We start from the raw sequence: 20,133 nt of genomic DNA on the forward strand, positions 1-20,133 counted from the left end.
CCACAGTGTTCCAGCTACATTTCTGAATATGTTTATAAAATAATTTAATAAATAATAAATTTTATAAATCTAATTTAATAAATAGATCATCTGTTTACAGGGCAAATCATGAAGATGCCAATAGAGAAGTACTATCGAGCTGCTTAAACCCTACCATTCTCAAGATCTTGGCCTGTCTGCCTGCTTTTCAAGGAATCAGCTGTGGTGTTGGGGACATCTGGTTTGCAGTTGTCAATGATTTTAGCAATTGCAAACTTTAATTCTAGAGTATGTCAACACAGAGGCAGAATATCATGGTTCTGTTACTGATGTGAGCTCTCTAAATGCAAGTTCAACATCTTTCACAGTATCAGGTTACCTTGAGTTCTTTACCAAAACCAAATTATGAACTAATACCAATATCCCCAAGCAATTTCATAATTAGACTGTACAGAATATAAATATCTACATATTGTGTACAAGAGACTTGAAGCACAATACAAATCTTTATGACAGTAAGCTTATATGCAGCTTCTGAGAAATTTTGATAAAATACTCAGGAAGGATCTGGCACTAAGTTATTACTAGCAAATTTCATAAAGTTAAACAAAATCGAAGTAATTTTATGGCCTCACATACTGACATGTACTTGTCACTGAACTCTTCCATCACTTTCTGGGCATGTAGTGATGTAACAGTAAATGGTATCTACTGAAGATACCACTCACTGTACAATATACTGCATTTTCACCTCATCTCAGAATTCAACTTTTCCAAGTACCATTTTGCTAGAGCCAAGTGGATATCTTCAAACATCACATGTGGTCCAGCAACAGCATACCAGATGAATCTCAGGCTCTTGCAAGTCCAACCTCAAGTGTGCAGCAAGTTGAGAAGGCCTTAAAGAATGTTTTTAGACCTCCTAAATTCATCCTACAATTAGGAATTCTGTTAAGAACAATGGGATTTGTGCCAAGTGAATTCTTCTCCCTCTAGCTGGAAGACAACTGCTGCAAACTTCACTAGGTTTGTCAAAAATAAGCAAGGAATTTCAGTCTAAACACTGCCCCCAGGTAGCTTAAAAATAGACTGAAAATGTTAAGACAAACACTTACAATCTTTGCAAGCTGATGTGTCCGTATCCAATATTAAGAATCCTCTGCTGGACATGGGTTCTCTGGCACCACATAAATTTCCAAAAAGGCAGCGGTATAATGGCTTTGGTAGGCTTTTACAACCAGAAAGAGTTCTAAGTCTTCAAGAACACCAACTTTTATTTTAAAGACAATTATTACATTCTTACTGAGTATCACAGAAAACGTCATTGTTTCTCATAATGGAATAAGCTCTGGCCAAATTTGACTATATGGGTTTAAGGCTGGTTTCAAAACAGACTTCAAAAAATGAGAGGAAGGTAGGGAGGGAAGGAAAGAGAGGGAGAAACCACAGTTGTTGAATTATGCTATTTATAATCGCAGTCAATAGTCACTGTCATTACAGGAATTTTGTGCTTTATGACCCTAATTATTTAGGATCCTTCATGATCCTTATCATACTGTGAGAATCAGGTAAGATTCACAATACTTCGCTTAATGAGGGTTTGACATCAAGGTGCTGCAGGGAACTACACCACCACAAACAATAAAAGTTGGCCACACTAATCATGTCATATTTGGTGCCTGGCATAATATTATGACAATAGTTACCACATCCAATGTCCTATGCACTTTAAGACCTCAAATGGGTAATTATATTTAAGTGTTTTTATAACTGCCACTGTTCACTTGTGAGAGGAAATACTTACCCATAGCTTGAGGATGCACTGAAGAGCCTCAAAGGATTATAAAGAGACCATTAACATATTATATTGTGGTTTAACCTGGCAGGCAGCTAAGCACCACACAGCTGTTCGCTCAGGCCCTCACAGTGGGATCAGGGAGATAATTGAAAAAGGTAAAAGTGTGAGAACTCATGGGCTGAGATAAGAACAGTTAATAAGAAAGAGGAGAAAAATAAAATATAAAATAAAATAAAATAAAATAAAATAAATAAAAACTAGAAAAGAATAAAAGCAAAAACAAGTGATGCACAACACAATACTCACGACCAGCTGACTGATGCCCAGCCAGTCCCCCAAGCACCAGCAGCGCCCTTGACTACCTCCCCCCAGTTTTATTGTTCAGCATGACGCCATCTGGTATGGAATATTTCTCTGGTCAGTTGAGGCCAGCTGTCCTGGCTCTGTCCCCTCCCAGCTTCTTGTGCAACCCCAGACTCCTTGCTGGCAGGGCAGCATGAGAAGCTGAAAAGTTCTTGAGCAGTTACTCTGCAGTGCTCAGTAACAACTAAAACATCGGTGTTATTGACACCATTTTCATCATCGTAAATCCAAAACACAGCACCACATCAGCTACTGTGAAGAAAATTAACTCTATCCCTGACAAAACCAGGACATGCATATAGACATACAGACTGACCACAACCCTCCACTCTTGAACCTGGCATTGACTTTGGTAGTCTGCTTCCCTTGGTCATTTCAGACAAATGAAAACACTGTTTGAAATATCTAGATTTTCCAAATTCTATAGACAAATCTTATCCTCTTGAGAATTCATAGGCCTCCCCTCCTAATCTCCACAAGACATTCTGCCTTAAATGCTAGTCTTGTTTAGGTTGACAGTCATGCTTGTGACAGCTCTATACTCTACCTTCTGGAGCTCCCCAGCTCCGCAGAATACTCATGCCCGTTTTGCAGATTGAGAGAGGGCTGCCATATGCCAATTCAGCAGCAATTTTTGACTCACAGTCAAAAGCATCCAAAAAAGTCAGTACACAGGATTTTCTGCCATATGGATGAATTGTTATTTGGCCTTTTCTCTAGCTGTATCTCATTAAGCAAAAAGGAAAGGAAAGAAAAAGAGGAGGACATTATTTTATTCTTTTTTTTTTCCAAATCTTGCCCTGGAGTTCATCTTCACTTCAAAGACAGCATTCATTTCTGGTACCTAGGAAACCAAGTCAGAGCAGAAGGAAGCTGTAAGAATCTAGGTGATTGAGGACAGTGTTCCATCCAATTCAACAGATTTTCTTTAAGTCATACACTTTGTATATGACTTCTTTCAGGGGAGAGAGAGAAATATTACAGAGAGCTAGGAATGGTTCTAGTGGGCTCCAAAGACCAGAGGAGAGAAAGAAACACCTTCCATGAAGATACATTACCTGCAGTAAAGCTATTTTATTACCTTCATATTTTGAAGGGGTCAGTAATAGCACTTCTGTGATCTTTGTGTGTTCCGTAAAGTCTGTTTTTCTCAATATGAGAGATTTGTTTAATCTGAGGCCTTGCTGGGATTTTGCATTTCTTTTATTTATAGAAACTATTGTACTATTACCACAACACATACATTTGTGTTTTAACTTTACAGAGTCAATATCATGGCTGGTATACAAACAGGAAAGTTATCAGATAAAGGTTTAAAAGATACATAGAAACCTTAGAGCTTCTCTGCTTCCTTACGATCGTCTTCAACGTAGAAAGATGTTAGGAGGAAAAAACCTCCTCCAATGACACCAACAAAAACACAGATGATGAAGCTGTACTGCAGGCTCCTGAAACTCCACTGGACTGAGTGATTGTTCTTGGCCTGAATAACATTGGAGATCTAGGGAATGAAAATTGCTGTCATTAATGTGGTGTAACACCATACTTCTCTCTCGATTTAAGCAAGCTCTTTCCACTGTGGCCCTTGAATAGAATAAAACTGAGCAGGTAGGGACAAAAAGCTTGCTACCTTGGTTTGTCAACCCCAATACACCTATACTGCACTGCAGTTCAATTTCCATTTGGTTGGGGAATCTTGTTCTTTTATATCATTAGTGCCTCCAGTCACAGGAACACGATATACTGCAACCAGTGTTTATCACGACTGGTAAACATTAACTCATTTTACCATTTTCTAGCCCATCTCCAGAGAGCCAGCACAGGACAAACATTTGGCAATGACCTTTATCATTTCTTGGTGCTATTTGATAACTTTATCCATCCTTAATCAGAATCAAATGAATAGAAACTGGTTTGGCAAAAATGCAGCCATGAGCAGCAACACACATTAAAAAGGGAAGAGCTGGAAACTGATTTCAGAGACAAGAGTGGAGTCTGGTTTTGAGCCAAAAGGCATTTCAGGAGTCATGGAATGACATTATGAGGAACTGGGAAGAAGATACCAGACAGCTGCTTTTTGCACTGGCTAGACGATGAGGTTGTAAAAGCTATATGTGACACACAGGAATTTTATTTTTGCAGACAGAAAGAAAAGCTGATTTCAAGAAACCCATAAGGTTCAATACTTAACCTAGGAACTTAAAAACTCTTCTTAGTACAAACAAAAAGATGGATGCTGAATGCAGTCATTGCTATTCCCACATATGTCCTTGATTACAATATGCTTCGTGTTTTGAAATACACAAATATGAGACTCTTCAACCTTTTCTGGGTTGAATATGATTATTTATGACAGTTTAAGGAGATAAGAGTGAGATCAACTCTAAATGGGCACCTAGGGACTACAGCAAACATAACAGCCAAAATACATACCTAATGCATTTAATTTTAAAATGTTCAGTAAAAAAAAAATCTCTAGAGTGCAAAGGGAAGAAACACAGACTCTGAAAAAGACTATTCACTGATTCTCCAGACAATTTATAAGCTAAAGGGTTAGTTGAAGTAGGTCAGCAAACAATAGCAAGACCTGAATACAGAAGATACGGTGTTTAATCAACAGCAGACATGGGCAGCGTTGGTATACTGGTTCACAGAAGCCTTCCAGAACACAATGTAGTGCTCATTGCACCACACATGGATATACAACAGTTCTATTCCTGGATTCATCATCTCTGTTCTTTGTAAAGGAGCAAGGTTACATGAGGATAATCTCATCTGGATATACCATGACAAACTTTTTTTGTCTTATACCTTTCAATTAGCTGCTATTTTAGTCAACTGCATGCAAAGTATTGCAAAAGAAGTATTCTGTCCATAGTTACTAGCAGGATGCAGCAGCACATTCAGCAGGAAGCCTCAGTTCTGCCTGTGCCTCAAAGATGGCAAAGAACAGTGGGTAAGAAATGATACTGTCTTTGCAAAAATGTATGCCTTCAAAATTTAAGAATTTTCAAATTTTAAATCAAAATTAATTTCTACACACTGCAGGAAACTACTCACGTCTATACAGATATAGGATTATATTCTACGTACCTGCAGCGTCACAGGACCAGAAGTTGCATGCAAGTAAAATCATTTACAAAAACGTCCCCTTGGATTCCAGAATCAAGGTTATTCAAGGCTACCAACTTGACTAATTTCTAAGCTTTGGACCAGGAATTGCCTAGATTTCTGTGAGTGTCTGTCTTTCAGTTTCTAAAAGTTTTACCCTAAAGAAAACTCAGATAAGCAGAGAATTCACTTACAGTCCCAACAAGATATGGGCTGCCTGCATCTCCCAGCAAATGGCTCACCAAAATCTGCAGGGCAATAGCTGTAGACTGCCGCCTCGGTGTCACGACATACTGAAACAAAACACAACCCACAGGAGAATGAGTATTAACAGAATGAATCTCAAAAATGGCCACCTACTTATATGAAAACCTAGTGGGATGGATATATTCATTTTTTTTATATTTCATATTCAAACACTGTTTGGAGACAGAGAGGTTATTCTGAGCAATACAGTACACTGGATGTTTTATTTAGGAAGAAAATGATCAAGAAAGCAACACAAAAGAGGGAATGACAAAAAAGCATGAAAAACGTTACTCCCCTGCCTCCATTCACAGACTCACAGCAACTTGTACACATTCACTTGGCCATGCCACTAATGGAAAACTCCAGCCAGTAACCCCTGCAGTTGTACCAATTTACTAGTACCGATTTACTTGTAAGGAGGTTCAGCAGTGACAGCCTCTGAGAAAAATCTCTCGTAACACTGTGTCAGCAGGCCTGGTCTAGCCTGCTGAGAAACTGGGGTACCAGAACGAGCTGCCACAGCTATAGGGGATGTCAGCTGAGACCTTGCAAACTGTGTGGAGACTCAGGGATGGACCAGAAGGTGGCTGATGGTGGTTTGATGACAGATTTGATGGCAGAAGTTTGCTGCTTGTAACCGGAGAGCACCTGAGATATAGCTACTCTAATAACCATACCTCAGAATGATTGTGCTTTCGAGTGCGCGCAGTTTAAATAACAAGTTGAAGAAGATGGTACAGGTACAGAACACGGCAAAGCATCACATAGATTATAACCAATTTTAAGATTAAATATAGTCATTTTGGGGTGATAGGAGCTTTTATGTCTGCGCTACTAAAGAAGATCAACAATGCCTGAAGTACAGCATGATTCTATATAATTTGTTTGTGTCTCTCTCGGTAATGCATTTACATTATTACACACTTAAAGGAGAAGCATTCACAGTCAGAATGAGGCAGAGGCAATTTTAAACCTTCATACATTTGTTTTCCAACCAATTGCTCATATCAGAGACAAAACACTTAATATTCCCCCACTCCTCTACTCCCGTTTTGTTTTTTGTTTTGTTTGTTTGTTTGTGGGAAATTGATTGGAGCATCACTTAGACGTCTCAAACGTTAATTAATAGGGTGATGTGTTTTGCCAAGAGGCAAACACAAGGTATATAAGTTATTGTGGCTTTATTTCTGCCTTCAAAGAAACACTAACATGCATGACAACAAGTTGGGCATAGAAGAAGAAAAAGATCTTGCTCCCACATTTAACTTGAAGTTTTATCATCACTCTGCGTGTATAAGGAGGTCTCACAATATTAGGTAAGGAAATACTCACCTATCACTAAGACATAGCTATATCCCAATAGCAATATCAGTGCCACATCTTTAGGGTGGGTATAAGGAGCTGCATTAATGGAAATTAAAACTGGAAGGTAAGGAAGCAGCATTGCCCAAGACACCAAGGTTAATTACTCTTGTGAGAACAAGAGTATCAAATATATCAGTCTCACTTTCCAAGTGAGAGAGAGAAACAAATTACAGTAGAAAACTCTAGGTTGGGAAATAGACCTTGCTATGACAGAGCTAGACAGGAGTTTGACTGTTCTTGGCTCTCTAAGGTTATCCTGCCAACTGCCCTAGACTCAGTTTTCTTTTCTTTTATTGATAATGATAGGTTGTTTTTGAGCAATACAAATCAAACATTGTTATGTACTTAACATATTGTGGGCATTGCAGGCACCAGAGAATATAAATGCACTTTCACACTCTCAGTGTCCTGCACTGCTTTCTTGCAGCATGCATTTAATCTCTCATACCTGTACCTACGGAACAAAGCTGTAACAAGAAAAATGGACAAGAAGGACAGAAGCTTCCTATAGTTAACAGGCTTCCACATACTCTGACTGTGCTATTACTGAGGTTCTTCTGCACAATGGAAACAGTATGCAAAAGCGCAACACACTGTAGGCTTCTCTAGGAAAATAAACTGAACACTCCCACAAACCTGGGCTTTGAAGCAGCCTGTCCACAGTAACTGCCCAGCTACTCACACCACATCAACAACGCAGATGACATCCTATGCACTGTCATCTCCTAGGAGATGACAGTCCAGATGCCTTGACAGATAAGCAGGGTGCCCCCACAAATTTGATTTGCAAGCCCTGTCATGCTGTCTCTGGAGGTTTTAGAGATCCTCCTGCAGACTATGTGACAGAGCTGTCAGCTAAAAAAGCAGATGGAAGAGACAGGCTGGTAAATGCTTCTATACCTCCCAGGGCACTTCCAAAGAAAGACAGGGACATGTTGGTAGCCTTCCCAAGCCCAATATTAGCTTCCAGTTCCAGCAGCTTTTATGCTTTTAGCTGCCAAAAGCCTAAAATATAGAGTACCGGTACCTCACAGATGGTAAACAGCTATTTCATTAGGGACACTCCATTACAGCCTCCTACTTAGCCGGAGAACTGTAAGCAAGGCGGCTACAGCACTTCCCTACGTGCACGTTCTGATTGCAGTCAGCCAGTAGATACCTTATGTTTACAGCTGAATAAGGGGCACAAAGCTTGCTACATGCACTGCATCTTGATGTAGGATCCACAAAGGAAGAAAGTCCTTATCATTCAGTCAGCGTCTTCCTTTGTCTTTGTCTCCACAGGCTGCAGGATAAATAAATTCCTAACTCTGTTCTGCCTAGCAGTGCCATATAGGGAGAACGAAAAGTCATTTTCATGGCAGAATAAGAACATGCATTAGCAAATCCAGCCACAATATCAGAAAGTCTACCAGCTCACACAGGAAACAATGCAAAAAGAGAAATTTCTGTTGTTATCTACGGCATCCTTAAGTCAACGTAGTAGCAGTGATACACTGAGCCCATGGATTTTCAGCAGGATGAAACAAAACTCTCAGATAAGATTGCCGCTGAATGAGCAGACATCCACAAATTCATCTAAATTCCATCATTTTTCTAACAAAACAATTAGTAACATTTAGAATTCAACAGATTCAACCAAAAGCACATTCATGGTAGTACACTGTATGTCTGCTCTCAGGGGGAGCACACCACTACAGGGCTCTGCTCTGCCAAACTTTTCACCTTCCTGCTTGATGCAGTATTGCTTGCACCTAAAACCAAAGCTTTCTAAAATAAATACAAAAGAAGTTTGCCAGTGACATGGGAGACAAGAACTTCCTCCTCTTCTCAGTTCACATGGATCAAGGATATGGCAATGACACTCCAAATAGATTTTGTGTGGGCTGGAATATGATGCAGCATTCCCTAAGCAAGCTGAGACCTAAGTGACTGAACTGAATGCAAACACAGCTCCTTGCAGATTTTGCAGGTTGGGTTCAGAAAGGAATCTAAAGAAGGAGCTGACAGTACTGACTTGTGCCTTACTTCCTATCCTGTATCAACTGTATCTAACTGAGCAATGTCATCTTCCTCTTTAACAATGACAGAGGAAATAATTAAAACACAAATGTAGGAGTTCAAACAAAAGTAAATTGAGAGACTTTAAGAAAATCTTTCAGTGGAGGCTCAAGTGATGTAAGAAGAATACTAACTGTAATAGTGCTTTGTTCTCTTGGAAAAAAAAAAAACAGTGATTTAAAAATAATCTGAAATAGAAACTAATAAAAAATTATTTTGAAGCAGTTATAGTTTTGCTGTACCTGTTCACTGCTTCAAGGCTATACCTCTTGTCTCAAAGGATAATTGTTTCTGACCATTCTTTGGGAGTCAAAGAAGAAACAAAACTCTCTTGCAGCAGGCTGAGCTTTTCAGCGGGCAACCAATTCACTAATGCTGACTGCAATTTTTATTTTTTCTTAAAATTCCAGACTGCAGAAAACTGACATGTAGAGAGCAGTACCGTGAAAGAGTAACTTGAGACCATAACACAACAGTCAACACCAGTGCTTTGTTGAAGAACCATAAAATATGAGTTGTTTTATTCCTTTATCTCAATCAGAATGTAAAGAAAGACTCTTCAAGCTATGAAGTTTGAAGATAAACAGGCTCAAGGCAAGGTCAAGTCAGCTGAAGCAGAGTTCTATAGTGCTTCACAGCTAGTCCCTTTTGCCATTAGCAGGTGCTCAGTGTTTGGCTATATACTTTCACATCCTTCTTTTACACCAAAGACTGTAATAGAGATACTTTTATCTCTGCACAGTTTTTTACCACTCATTTTTAGGTAGCTGTTAGGAATATCAAGCAAGTTGTATACACTGAGTAACTAAGACTATAGTGACAGTAACCTTGGTAGTACATTTTCAATTTCTGTGGCAGCAAGAAACAATGGCAGCCTTGTAGACAACTATTTTCATCATGAGCCATGGGCTGCAAGTTTTCTTTACTGTCCTAAATTCTTGTGACATGTTATTGGGCATCACTATGCGTTGTGCTACACATTAATGCATTCACTGTGGTTCTTATATGAAAGATTTCTTATGACAGTGGAGTTTGCTTTAGCAATCTGCAAATAGATTTGAACTCCCTCGAAATGAGAAACTATTAAATAAAAGAGATGTTCATGTGAATCTTGCTTAGGATCTCTTCAGCTACCAGTTTTCCATGATTAGCCTGAAGGTGGGAAACTACAGAGTTATTTTCTGCTTTGCCTTTACATTTGACCCTTCTCTCACCTGTCCCGAGGGCTTTAAACAACTGCTCTACTTTGTCTTCTATTAGCACCAGCTGCATCAGAATTTTACCAGTACCACACCTCTCTCAGCTCTCTCTCTTTCAGGTAACATCCTGCTTTCAATGTTTGGGTTCTGGTCATGCTCACTGTTCTGCAACACAATCACCCCACAGAAGAAGATTCTAAAAAGTACAAAATCTGTGTTTCATTGCAATACAGTGCTTCATTCTTTGTAGAAAAGGATAGAGCCAATTTAAATATCCTATCTTATGCCCATGGGGAGCAATGAAAGGATTTTCAGTCATTCTAATAGCTCTGGCTGTGGTATTTAAATCAGCTTTCTGCAGTCAGATTACTAGATACGAACAAGGTAGACTATTTCCTTGCTTGTTTGACTGGTAAACTGTATTGAGCTTGTTTGTACTATGACTTTCCAAAAAAAGTCACATAAGCTACTTCATAAGACTGTGATAATCTGCGTAGTTCAGTGATGGTAGAAAATCTCTCTAGCATAACAATACCTGTCCCATATTTTATACAGACATCGATTAGTGACTGTGGAGCTACAGTATAATACAAGGGTTGCCAAATTCTCCCTTTGAGTGAAACCTCAAGGATATTAAAAAAGTGTTAATCCTTAAAGCCTTTGCAATAATTAATAGAAAAAGCTAGCTGCTTGTTGAAACCAAGACTAATTGTGCCACAAGATCTGTGCTTTTCACACCACTCCTTTCTAAAGAAAGTTGCTGATGACATAATTGAAATGAAATAGGCACTGCTATTCTTTGGGCTTGTGGTGGCACTCCTGGAACCCCCAAGAGTATCGTAAGCATTACTGCTTTGCCAATGCTTTGGCAGTGTAGCATCATTTATTAATTTAACTTGTAAGTACTGGAATTTATCTGAACTGTATTCTTGAGTGAGGGAAGTTGCGAACAGTTCACAGAATGAAGAATTCTAACAGATACACTACCTTTAGTTTGTAGAATATTGGCTTTCCCTCATTTGGCTCATCTTTACAGAGCTTTGGAGCACAAATACAAAATCCCTGAATACAGACAGAAAGTGATTCTTTTTTTGGTGTAGACCATTTTCTGGAAGACATCCAACAACACAGGGCTGTACACAAAATTCAGACTAGTGTGGGTACCAGAAACACTAGATAGTTACACGTGCGTGAATTCCATCCAGTACATCTCCTTTCTGGGCTTACGGTGAGCTTGGACTACTGCACTACTACACCCATATTGTTAGTGGTATCTCTGCATAGCACTACACTACAGCACTACGTTACAACCCTAATATTAGCAGAGTACCAATAAGGGTATTCTTAGTTAGGTTTCACTCATCTCTTCCTGGAAGGAGAAATTTGGTCCTCCTGGCTACCAAGTTGCACACTTATGAACAATATTGTTGTGAAAAGCTGAAAAGCCAGAAATAAGCAAATAGTTTCACAAGCACTTACCAGCAGTATGTCTGTCACAACAGCCCAGTTTGCAGATAAAAATAGTTCTCCAAATGCAATAAAAATCTGCAAAAAAAGAAGAAAGCAGTAACTATGCACACTACACTGCTATTTTTTAGTGTGAAGATGAAGGCAGGCTTATCAACTATGCTCATCTCTATGAGTTGCTGTACATACCCATCTCTTTATAAATTAAACATCTGCTCTGCCTATACTTACAAACACCATCTTCCTCTTAAATAAGAGGAAAGGAACTAGGGAAGGTATGTGATTTGCTTTGGTTCACATACCCTCAGCAGAAGAGCCAAAAGAGGAAACATATCACCCTCACAAATAAATTGGAATGAACTGCTGAACCCAAGAAGAGGGAGACAAAAGCCTGTGAAGGGAAACCTCCAGCACAGGTTTAAAATTTTCTCAAAGATCTCCCTTACCATAGGTTTCCAAATGAAACCAACAGAACATCCCTGTGCCAGGACAAGTTCTGTTAAAGGCTCCTTCAGAGAGGTCAGTTCCAAAATGAAATGGACTCCTAGAGTCAGACAGCCTCAAGGTCTTGGTGTCCTGTGGGAATTCCATAATTCACCACAGATGGAGATGCAGCCATCAGGAAAAAGGGGTAGGGCTCGCAACAGTTCTTACACCTGTGGTCATATAGAACATTAACCCTTTCAGCCAGCCCTGGACATGGATTTCAGCAGGCTGTACAGACTAATCAATACTTGAAGAAAACATTAAAGCTACACTGTAAAGCTGGAGTAGTTCTAGAAGTCAGAATCTGCTTAGTGACACAGGCCACCAAGTCAGATGGCACCTACAAAATAAACTCCATTATAATAACAAGTGCTAGCATCTTGACTGGGTGGGCTTTGATCAAGATATTCTCCCTGGTTGATGAAAGAAAGGCACAGTGCAAACTATCAGATGTTTTCAGAGGGGTAGCTTTCATGCTCCCAAGAGGAATCAGACATACATCTGAATCACTGCATCTTCCTGTTATACACCTACTTCCTCTGCATTTCTTGCCTGTGCTATTCATGTTTTCTCCTCCAAACCAGTCTGGGGAAAAAGTGCTTTGAAGACCGGAGGTACAGAGCACAGACCTTTATCCAGACATCTTTTCCTTCCAAATGCTTTATACAGTTTTTCTAATTTGCAGCTGAATCTATGCCTCCATATATAATTACTTTTCATTAAGTTTTTTAACAGGTATCACCAGTTTCACATACTCTTTGACTATGTCTTAGTTCTTGGATTTGTGCATCCCACTATCAAAGTCTTTCTACTGATTTAACTTTGGTGGACCTTGCCCTTGCAAGAGGCAGAATGCAGTCAGTCTCCAATTCCATGACTGTAGCAATAACAGCCTATTGACTACAGAAATGATTCTACATGCCAGTCTTGGCTGGAGAGCAAGAGACACAGCCTTTTATTAGAGAACTTTGGGACAAACACAAAATGAAATGTGTTGGTAACACGGTTAGCAGTATCACATAGTTCAGCTTATTGCCAAGCTGCCTGGCAATAAGGACCAACAATGGCAAACCTTGCAAATCACCACAAAGTATTAGCCCTTCACCATCGTATCTCATGCTAATACTCTCTGATCTCTCTTGGAAGATCCATATTAATTAAGAACCTTCCTTTCTTTTTTCCCCTGATTCTATACAAATAAACTTTAAATGTGCCATCGCTAACTTAGGATCACAACCTATGAAGTGGTCAAAGCAGTACTCAGGGAAATTAGAGGCAAATCCAGAAGTGCAGAAGTACCCTGCTATACAGCAACAACAGCTTGAACTTAGTAAATTCTGTTGGTCATGCCATAGCTAACAAGAGATATGACAGGTTAAAGTGAAACAGGAAGGAAACAAAGAACAAAGATTTATTTAAATCCTGGCTGATACTTTAGATATAACTAGATGCAAATACAATGGTTAGAGCAGAAGGTTCTGAAGTCTCCCAAACTGTTCCTAGATACCATCAATGTAATATATGACTACCTGCTTTCACACACCAGATGAGGGATTGATCTATCTCCCTCACATTTTTAGTGCTTTTAAAGTGTTGTTTCAGGTTTTTCTTTTTCTTCAAGATTTTTCAAGTTATTTAATCTCTTCAGGTGCTTAAGAACAAGAGCCTGGTATGAGAAACATGCTTAATGTGAGAAAAGAATGTAAAATTCATCTTTAGGAAACAAATTATGCTCTCAACCCAGAGTTCAAAGGAATGGGAATTAATGAAAAGTTATCCATGATAAGAAAATGTGACACTCCAGAGAGGAATTTTATACAGAATTTTGTTAATGTTTGAGACACAGCTTTGTCAGTTTTTCTTTTCTTTCCTAATGTCTTGTGTGGATTGCAGTTGTAGGGCACCAGAAAAAAATTAAGCCAGACAGTTTTGGGAAACAATAAACCATTCTGCAAACTATATTAAAGTATTCTTTCTAAAACCAATATCAAATTTGTATTTTCTCATGCAGAATAAATTCAAGATGGTTGAATAGCTGGTGTATTCACCCATCCAACTGCAGAACAACTGCAATCTGTAAATATGAGACAGCTATATGTACTTTTCTCTAAAACAAGTAAAGATATTCTGGAAGTACTGTACTTGGCAAGGGAGAAGGGCTGATGATGGCAGGAAAGCAATAGTAATGCTTTATTTAAAGTGTATCCTTCAGTTTCTACCATGTCTCAATATTCCTCCCACTGTCTCAAGTTCTTATTTGAAACTAATATGGAAAATGTTTCCATTGAATTTGTGCAATTGTGTTTGTGACATGCCCTTTCTAATCTGCTAAGTGTATCCAGATACACTACATTTTATTGCTGTCACCTCCTCCAGGATCCCCAATTTTTTAGCAGACTGAATACTTGAAGTTGGTCTTCAAAGGATGCAACCAGAACAATGTCCCAAATTTTAAGGAGATTTTGCTTTGTAGATGACTGTTTACATTCATACCTAAAGCTAAAAGAGAATTAGATTGTAATCAATGTCAAACACACAATTTGCTTTTAAAAAGTTGCACGTCTAGACAGAAAAGAAGGGAGTCAAAATGGCTGGACCATATGTGATCACCCATTTCTGTTTTTTTGTGGTTTTTGTTTTGTTTTGTTTTTTTTTTTTTCGGAAAAAAAAAACACAAACAGCATGCAGGTGTACCAGAGACAAGAGCTGCAGAATGCGTCCTTCAAAGGCAATTTGCAGGGCAAGACTGCATCCTGAGACAGCATTACCATTAAAGGTAAGTCCATTTAAATCAAAGTTCCCCCAACACTAAATACAGTCCAACTTTCCCAGCTGCAGGGTTCAGTCATGACTTTCCAAAGCACCTGCTGCAATGCGGAGAGCATGTCTTTTGTTTTCTTTTGGAGAGAGGAACAGATTTAGACAGAGACTCCTCTGACATAACAAAGTCAGATCATTTTTCTGTCTTTTCAAAGATTGCTTTTGAAATCAAGAACTGTGTGTCCAGAAAGAACAGAGAAATCTCATGACATTTCAGTTTATCTATCCCAACAGAGACCCTGGAAATCCTGCCATGTTTACGTGTTAACTTGAGAATTCTTGTGCTTTGAAACATTTCGTCCAGCTTTGTCCATAGCTGATGAAACCACTCATTCCTTTTCATTATCCACTCAAGACAGTGGCAAGTACCATATAAAACCTACTACGATTGGAAGCCAATGCATGTATGTTTTTTGCTTCAGTAGTTTCCAGACTGAAGTGAAGTGATGGAGACAGGTCTGCTGACATCAGTGTGCCTGAGTAGACAGTGACTGGAAAGCCAGTTTCCTGCTAGTGTCCTACACAAATGGAAGACTTGTTTCAGTGGGACCTTCAAATTAGATGCACCAGCTGGCACACCACTCCAATTCTCACACCAGTATGACTAGTGTCAGATCTTGTTTAGAAAGCAAGGAGAGGCACGGCTGCTGCCGGAGAAGGCAACAGTTAAACAGTCACGGTGGTAAAAATATTAGAAGAAACAGGTGCTTAGATTATGTAGAATTTATTACCACTGCGCATTGCTGACATTACATGTGGGAACACCTGAATCAAGCACATCAAACAGAAGATAAAGTGGTGAAGTCTTTGTTCATAAGACCAACTGCTCTGCCCATGGGAAGAAACTTAAAGAATACAGTTATCCACATCCCAGTTCAGAACTTCCTCCCAGATAACGGCATGAAGACAGAATGCTGTTTGCAAGGACAGAAATATTTAAAACAAATTTTATCAGTCCTAATAAAAGGTATATTTTGGAAAAGGGTAATTGAAAACTGATACATTAATTCATTTGTCTAGTATAGACTGGCGAATCAAACACAGTTGTGGTTGCGTGCTACAATTTTAATGACAAAACAGAACTGAAGAACACACTCAGAGCAGGACTATGTGGGAACCTGAGATGCAGAAAAAGAAAATGGCTAATTCTTTTGGCACTGAGATATCTGCTCTTGAACCCAAAAATAATCTTTAATTTCACATTTTGCTTTGTGTACATACACACAGACATGCAAATCCATTTGTTTTTAGCTTTGGTTTAAAGGTGTTTTTCCACAGGAATTCCTGAGGAATGTCTAAAGGAAAACCTCTTTGGACAAGTGTTATTCTTAGAAGCAAAAAAAGCTGCAAAAATACCTTTTTGCAGAGGACTGTTGATTACTGTAATTAACTTTACTTGGATCCTCTTATTTATGTTAATCATGGTAATGGTGGCTATGGATTCACAGAAAAAAAGCTTGGAGTCTTTTCCTAGCTGTTACCAGATTATAGTTAAAATAAGGTTTACATTCAGTTCTCTCTCACAGGGAGTTTTTGGAACTATTTTTCATTCCTAAGTAAGTTTCTGTTTTTCCCTTTACTGAGACCTTATGTTATTTATACTTCAGGTTGCATTGCCAAAAGTTTGACGTTGAAGATTAGCTAGTGACTTGGGACACTGAAGGTGATGGCTAAGTTATTGTTAGCAAGAACTGTGCATATTGTACAGTCTCAAGTACACCAATCTTTAAGTATTCAGGGAGCAAAAAGAAGAATTCTAAATTAGTCACATAGCATTAAAAATTAACATAAGATCAAGACTTCCTTTAACTACACTTTTGCATATGGACACTCCAGCTTCATGCAGCTAGCTACATAGGCTTACTCTTCTCCTCTTCTCTAGTCCGGGAAGATTCCACAGGTCCTGAGTTCCAGTTTATAATGCTCTGACTGACTGCCCTCTTTACTGGGACAAGTAATGCACAGTGGGGCCCTCACAAGACACACTGACACTGCAGGTAATACTAGAGCACCATGCACATTGCCTAGCTAGTGGGCCACTTTGTCTCATTTGCTGAACCTTCTTAATGGTCTAGATGACTGCAGGAATCCAGAAATAGCGATCCTTCTCCTCCTCTTCCCCCTTCCCTGTCTCCCCAGGATCCCAGAAGACATTTTGCTAGTGATAGACAGATTGACACTTACAAAAGTGGAAGTGATGTTCCTCTGTGCCATCATCAGCGCTATGAATAAGCACAGAGCAGAAACAAACATGCTTGTGGCACAGATCAGAGGATCAGCTCTGTTGTTTATCTTCCTTAATCTTCTTGCAGCTTCTGCCCCAGCAATGACACCCAAGATTCCTGTCCCAATGGTGATGCCTCCAAATATTAGGCTGTCGACAAAGCACAGGAGACAGTTGAGCGCAGTAAAATCATACTCTGGAAAAAGGTTGGTGTTGGGTGTCCCATTGTTAGCTTATACCTTCAGTTTCAGAGAAATCTTTAATGGGCAACTTGGATTTTACTTTACTTGATCTAACCTTCCCACTCCTTCCAAATGGATTTAGTCCCAATGCCTCAATTGCAGCTATGCCCCCTGCAACTGACGCTCTACCCTGAGGAACAGATATTCTCCCATTTACAGAGCTGGTGTTATACAACCAGCCTCAAGGAGGACTCTTCTGAGTACAATCTGCTTTGGACATCCAGTGATTCAGAGGAGACACAGTTATCTTGGTTAGCCTAGGAATAAATTTACTCAGTCATCCCTAAAACACAGATGGAATAACTCTGTATCACAATCTGCTGTCCTGGAAGAGATTCTATCACATGGAATTATATACATTTAAAATACAGCCCTCCAGTTAGCACAGCTGAGATAACTCACTTCTCTGATTACGGGAAACAGCTACCACCATCCAAAACTGTTCAAAGAATAGTTAACCAATAGGAGGTCCACGTCATATTTTCTGAATGCAAAATTTCAAGTGCCACCCAGCTTTGTGCATCTGCAAATGCGAACATGTTCTGCAGGAACAGCAAGTTATTAAAAGTATGTGTTCAAATAGCATAGAAGATTCAGATTCCAGAGGGACTTCCATATATGCTTTTCTCTCTGTCCCAAATGAGATCCTAATGACAAAGCAAGTCTCTTGAAACAAGACTAGTGGTGCCACTGATTGTTTAATGCATTATAACTCCCCTGAGGCAAATGGTGACAGGAGCATGGTGTTCTGAGCACAAGTGCTTCTAAATATTTCAGAGTGCTACGTGGAAAGTTTTGTACACTGCCCTAAGCTTTTTCTGAATGCAAAGCAAAGTAACCAGTTAGGATATGATCTGTTCCTTTAATTTACAGTGCACCTGCTTAAATGCCTAGTAAAATTATTATTCTGGGAGTTATTGAAAAACACTTGAAAGACAATGCAGTTATTGGTCATAACCAACACAGGTTCACAAGGGGAAAGTCCTGCTTAATTACCTAAATTTTCTTTTAGGGCAATGTTACCCATCTAGTTGACCAATGGAAGCCAGCAGACGTGATCTTTTTGGATTTTAGCAAGGCTTTTGATACTGTCTCTGACACTATCCTTCTAGACAAAATATCCAGCATATACCTTGATGAGTACATGATATGATAGGTGAACAATCGGCTGATAGGTCAGGTTCAAAGGGTTATAGTAAATGGGGTTACACCAGGCTGGCAGCCAGTCAGTAGTGGGGTTCCCCAGGGCTCCATTTTAGGGCCAGTTCTCTTCAATGTTTTTATAAATGATCTGGAAGCCAGACTTGAATGAATACTGGGTTTGCAGACGATACTAAATTAGGAGGAGCTGTTGACTTCTTGAGAGTAGAGAAGTCTTGCAGAAAGATCTTGATAAATTAGAGAGCTGGGCAATAGCCAGCCGTATGAAATTTAACAGGAGCAAAAGCCACAACCTGTACCTGGGACATGGTAATGCTGGATATGATATACATACAGACTGGGGGATGAGAGGCTGGAGAACAGCCCCCCTGAAAAGGGATCTGGGGGTTTTGGTCGATGGCAAGTTGAATATGAGTGAGAAAAGGCCAACCATATCCTGGTGTGCAGCAAACACAGCATTGCTAGCCAGCTGAGGAACATGATTGTCTCACTCCACTCCGCCCTGGTAGAGCCTCACCTCGAGTACTGTGTGCAGTTTGGGGCACCACAATATAAGAAAGACATAAAACTATTAGAGAGTGTCCAAAGGAGGGCAACAAAGATGGTGAAGGGTCTAGAGGGCACAACATATGAAGAGCAGCTGAGGTCTCTGGGTTTGTTCAGCCCACAACAGAGCAGGCTGAGGGGAGGCCTCATGGCGGCCTGCAGCTCCCTCACGAAGGGAGTGGAGGGGCAGGCGCTGAGCTCTGCTCTCTGGGGACAGCGACAGGACCCGAGGGAATGGCATGGAGCTGGGGCAGGGGAGGGTCAGGTTGGATGTTAGAAAAGGGTACCTCACTGAGAGTACGGTTGGGCACTGGAGCAGGCTCCCAAGGGAAATGGTCAAAGACTAAGCCTGACAGAGTTCAAGAAGCATTTGGACAATGCTCTCAGACACATGGTTTAAATTTTAGGGAGTCCTGTGTGGAGCCAGGAGTTGGATTCAATGATCCCTGTGGGTTCCTTCCAACCTGAGATATTCTATGATGCTGTGATTCTGTGATTCCTCTTTTTCATCTCCTTCTGGCTGATTAGGAAGAACTCAGTAATTCTACAAGAAAAAACAATACTGCTATACTAGATAACAAATCTTAAGCACAGCTGTACTCTGTAAGTTTTTCAGGATTCTGATCCGTCACTCACTATAGCTTGTTAGTGACAATATAGATTGAACAGACAGAGTAAGTAATTTACAGGTTTGTCCAGGAGAGGCAAGTTCCAAGGTGACATTACTTTATCTAAGCATTCATGGAATTGTGTTTAGAAAATTTGTGTGTTATACACTTCAGTTGAAATAAACCTACACCTGGAAGAAAAGGGAACAGCCAAAACTAAATCAGAGCACAGCTCAATTGACAGGGAAAAGGGAAGCAGTGAAGCCTAATCCCAGGGAAAGAACTCTATAGGATCTTTTAGGGTTTGAGAATGCTCACATACCTCTCTGATCTGTTTGAAGGTGTCTGCACAAAGACCAGAATAAAAATTTCATACTGCCTATTTATCTACCTTGAAAGGATTGAGACCTGAGTCAGCTGTGGTGTTATTTGAATTTGTGTTTCCAGGGAGTCC

The 20,133-nt window shown here is 39.7% G+C and overlaps 1 protein-coding gene across 5 annotated transcripts in view; it reads right to left on the reverse strand.

Annotated features, from left to right (window-relative positions):
• Nucleotides 1-2,070: 2,070 nt before the first annotated feature.
• SPNS3 (sphingolipid transporter 3 (putative)) overlaps nucleotides 2,071-20,133 on the reverse strand; it is a 45,256-nt gene continuing 27,193 nt past the window's right edge. For 3 of the 5 annotated variants that reach the window (XM_040532295.1, XM_040532291.1, XM_040532296.1), the window contains 4 exons: nucleotides 17,083-17,272; nucleotides 11,605-11,670; nucleotides 5,446-5,544; nucleotides 3,085-3,641 (listed from right to left, as the gene is read on the reverse strand). In XM_040532295.1, coding sequence (XP_040388229.1) covers nucleotides 3,474-3,641; nucleotides 5,446-5,544; nucleotides 11,605-11,670; nucleotides 17,083-17,272 — 523 coding nt within the window. In that variant the 3' untranslated portion in view covers nucleotides 3,085-3,473. Of the gene's footprint in view, nucleotides 2,985-3,084; nucleotides 3,642-5,445; nucleotides 5,545-11,604; nucleotides 11,671-17,082; nucleotides 17,273-20,133 lie in introns of those variants that run through there. The other 2 variants (XM_040532292.1, XM_040532294.1) reach the window with 2 other exon arrangements.

The sequence above is a fragment of the Cygnus olor genome, chromosome 20 (assembly GCF_009769625.2).
Source record: "Cygnus olor isolate bCygOlo1 chromosome 20, bCygOlo1.pri.v2, whole genome shotgun sequence".
Lineage (NCBI taxonomy): Eukaryota > Metazoa > Chordata > Aves > Anseriformes > Anatidae > Cygnus > Cygnus olor.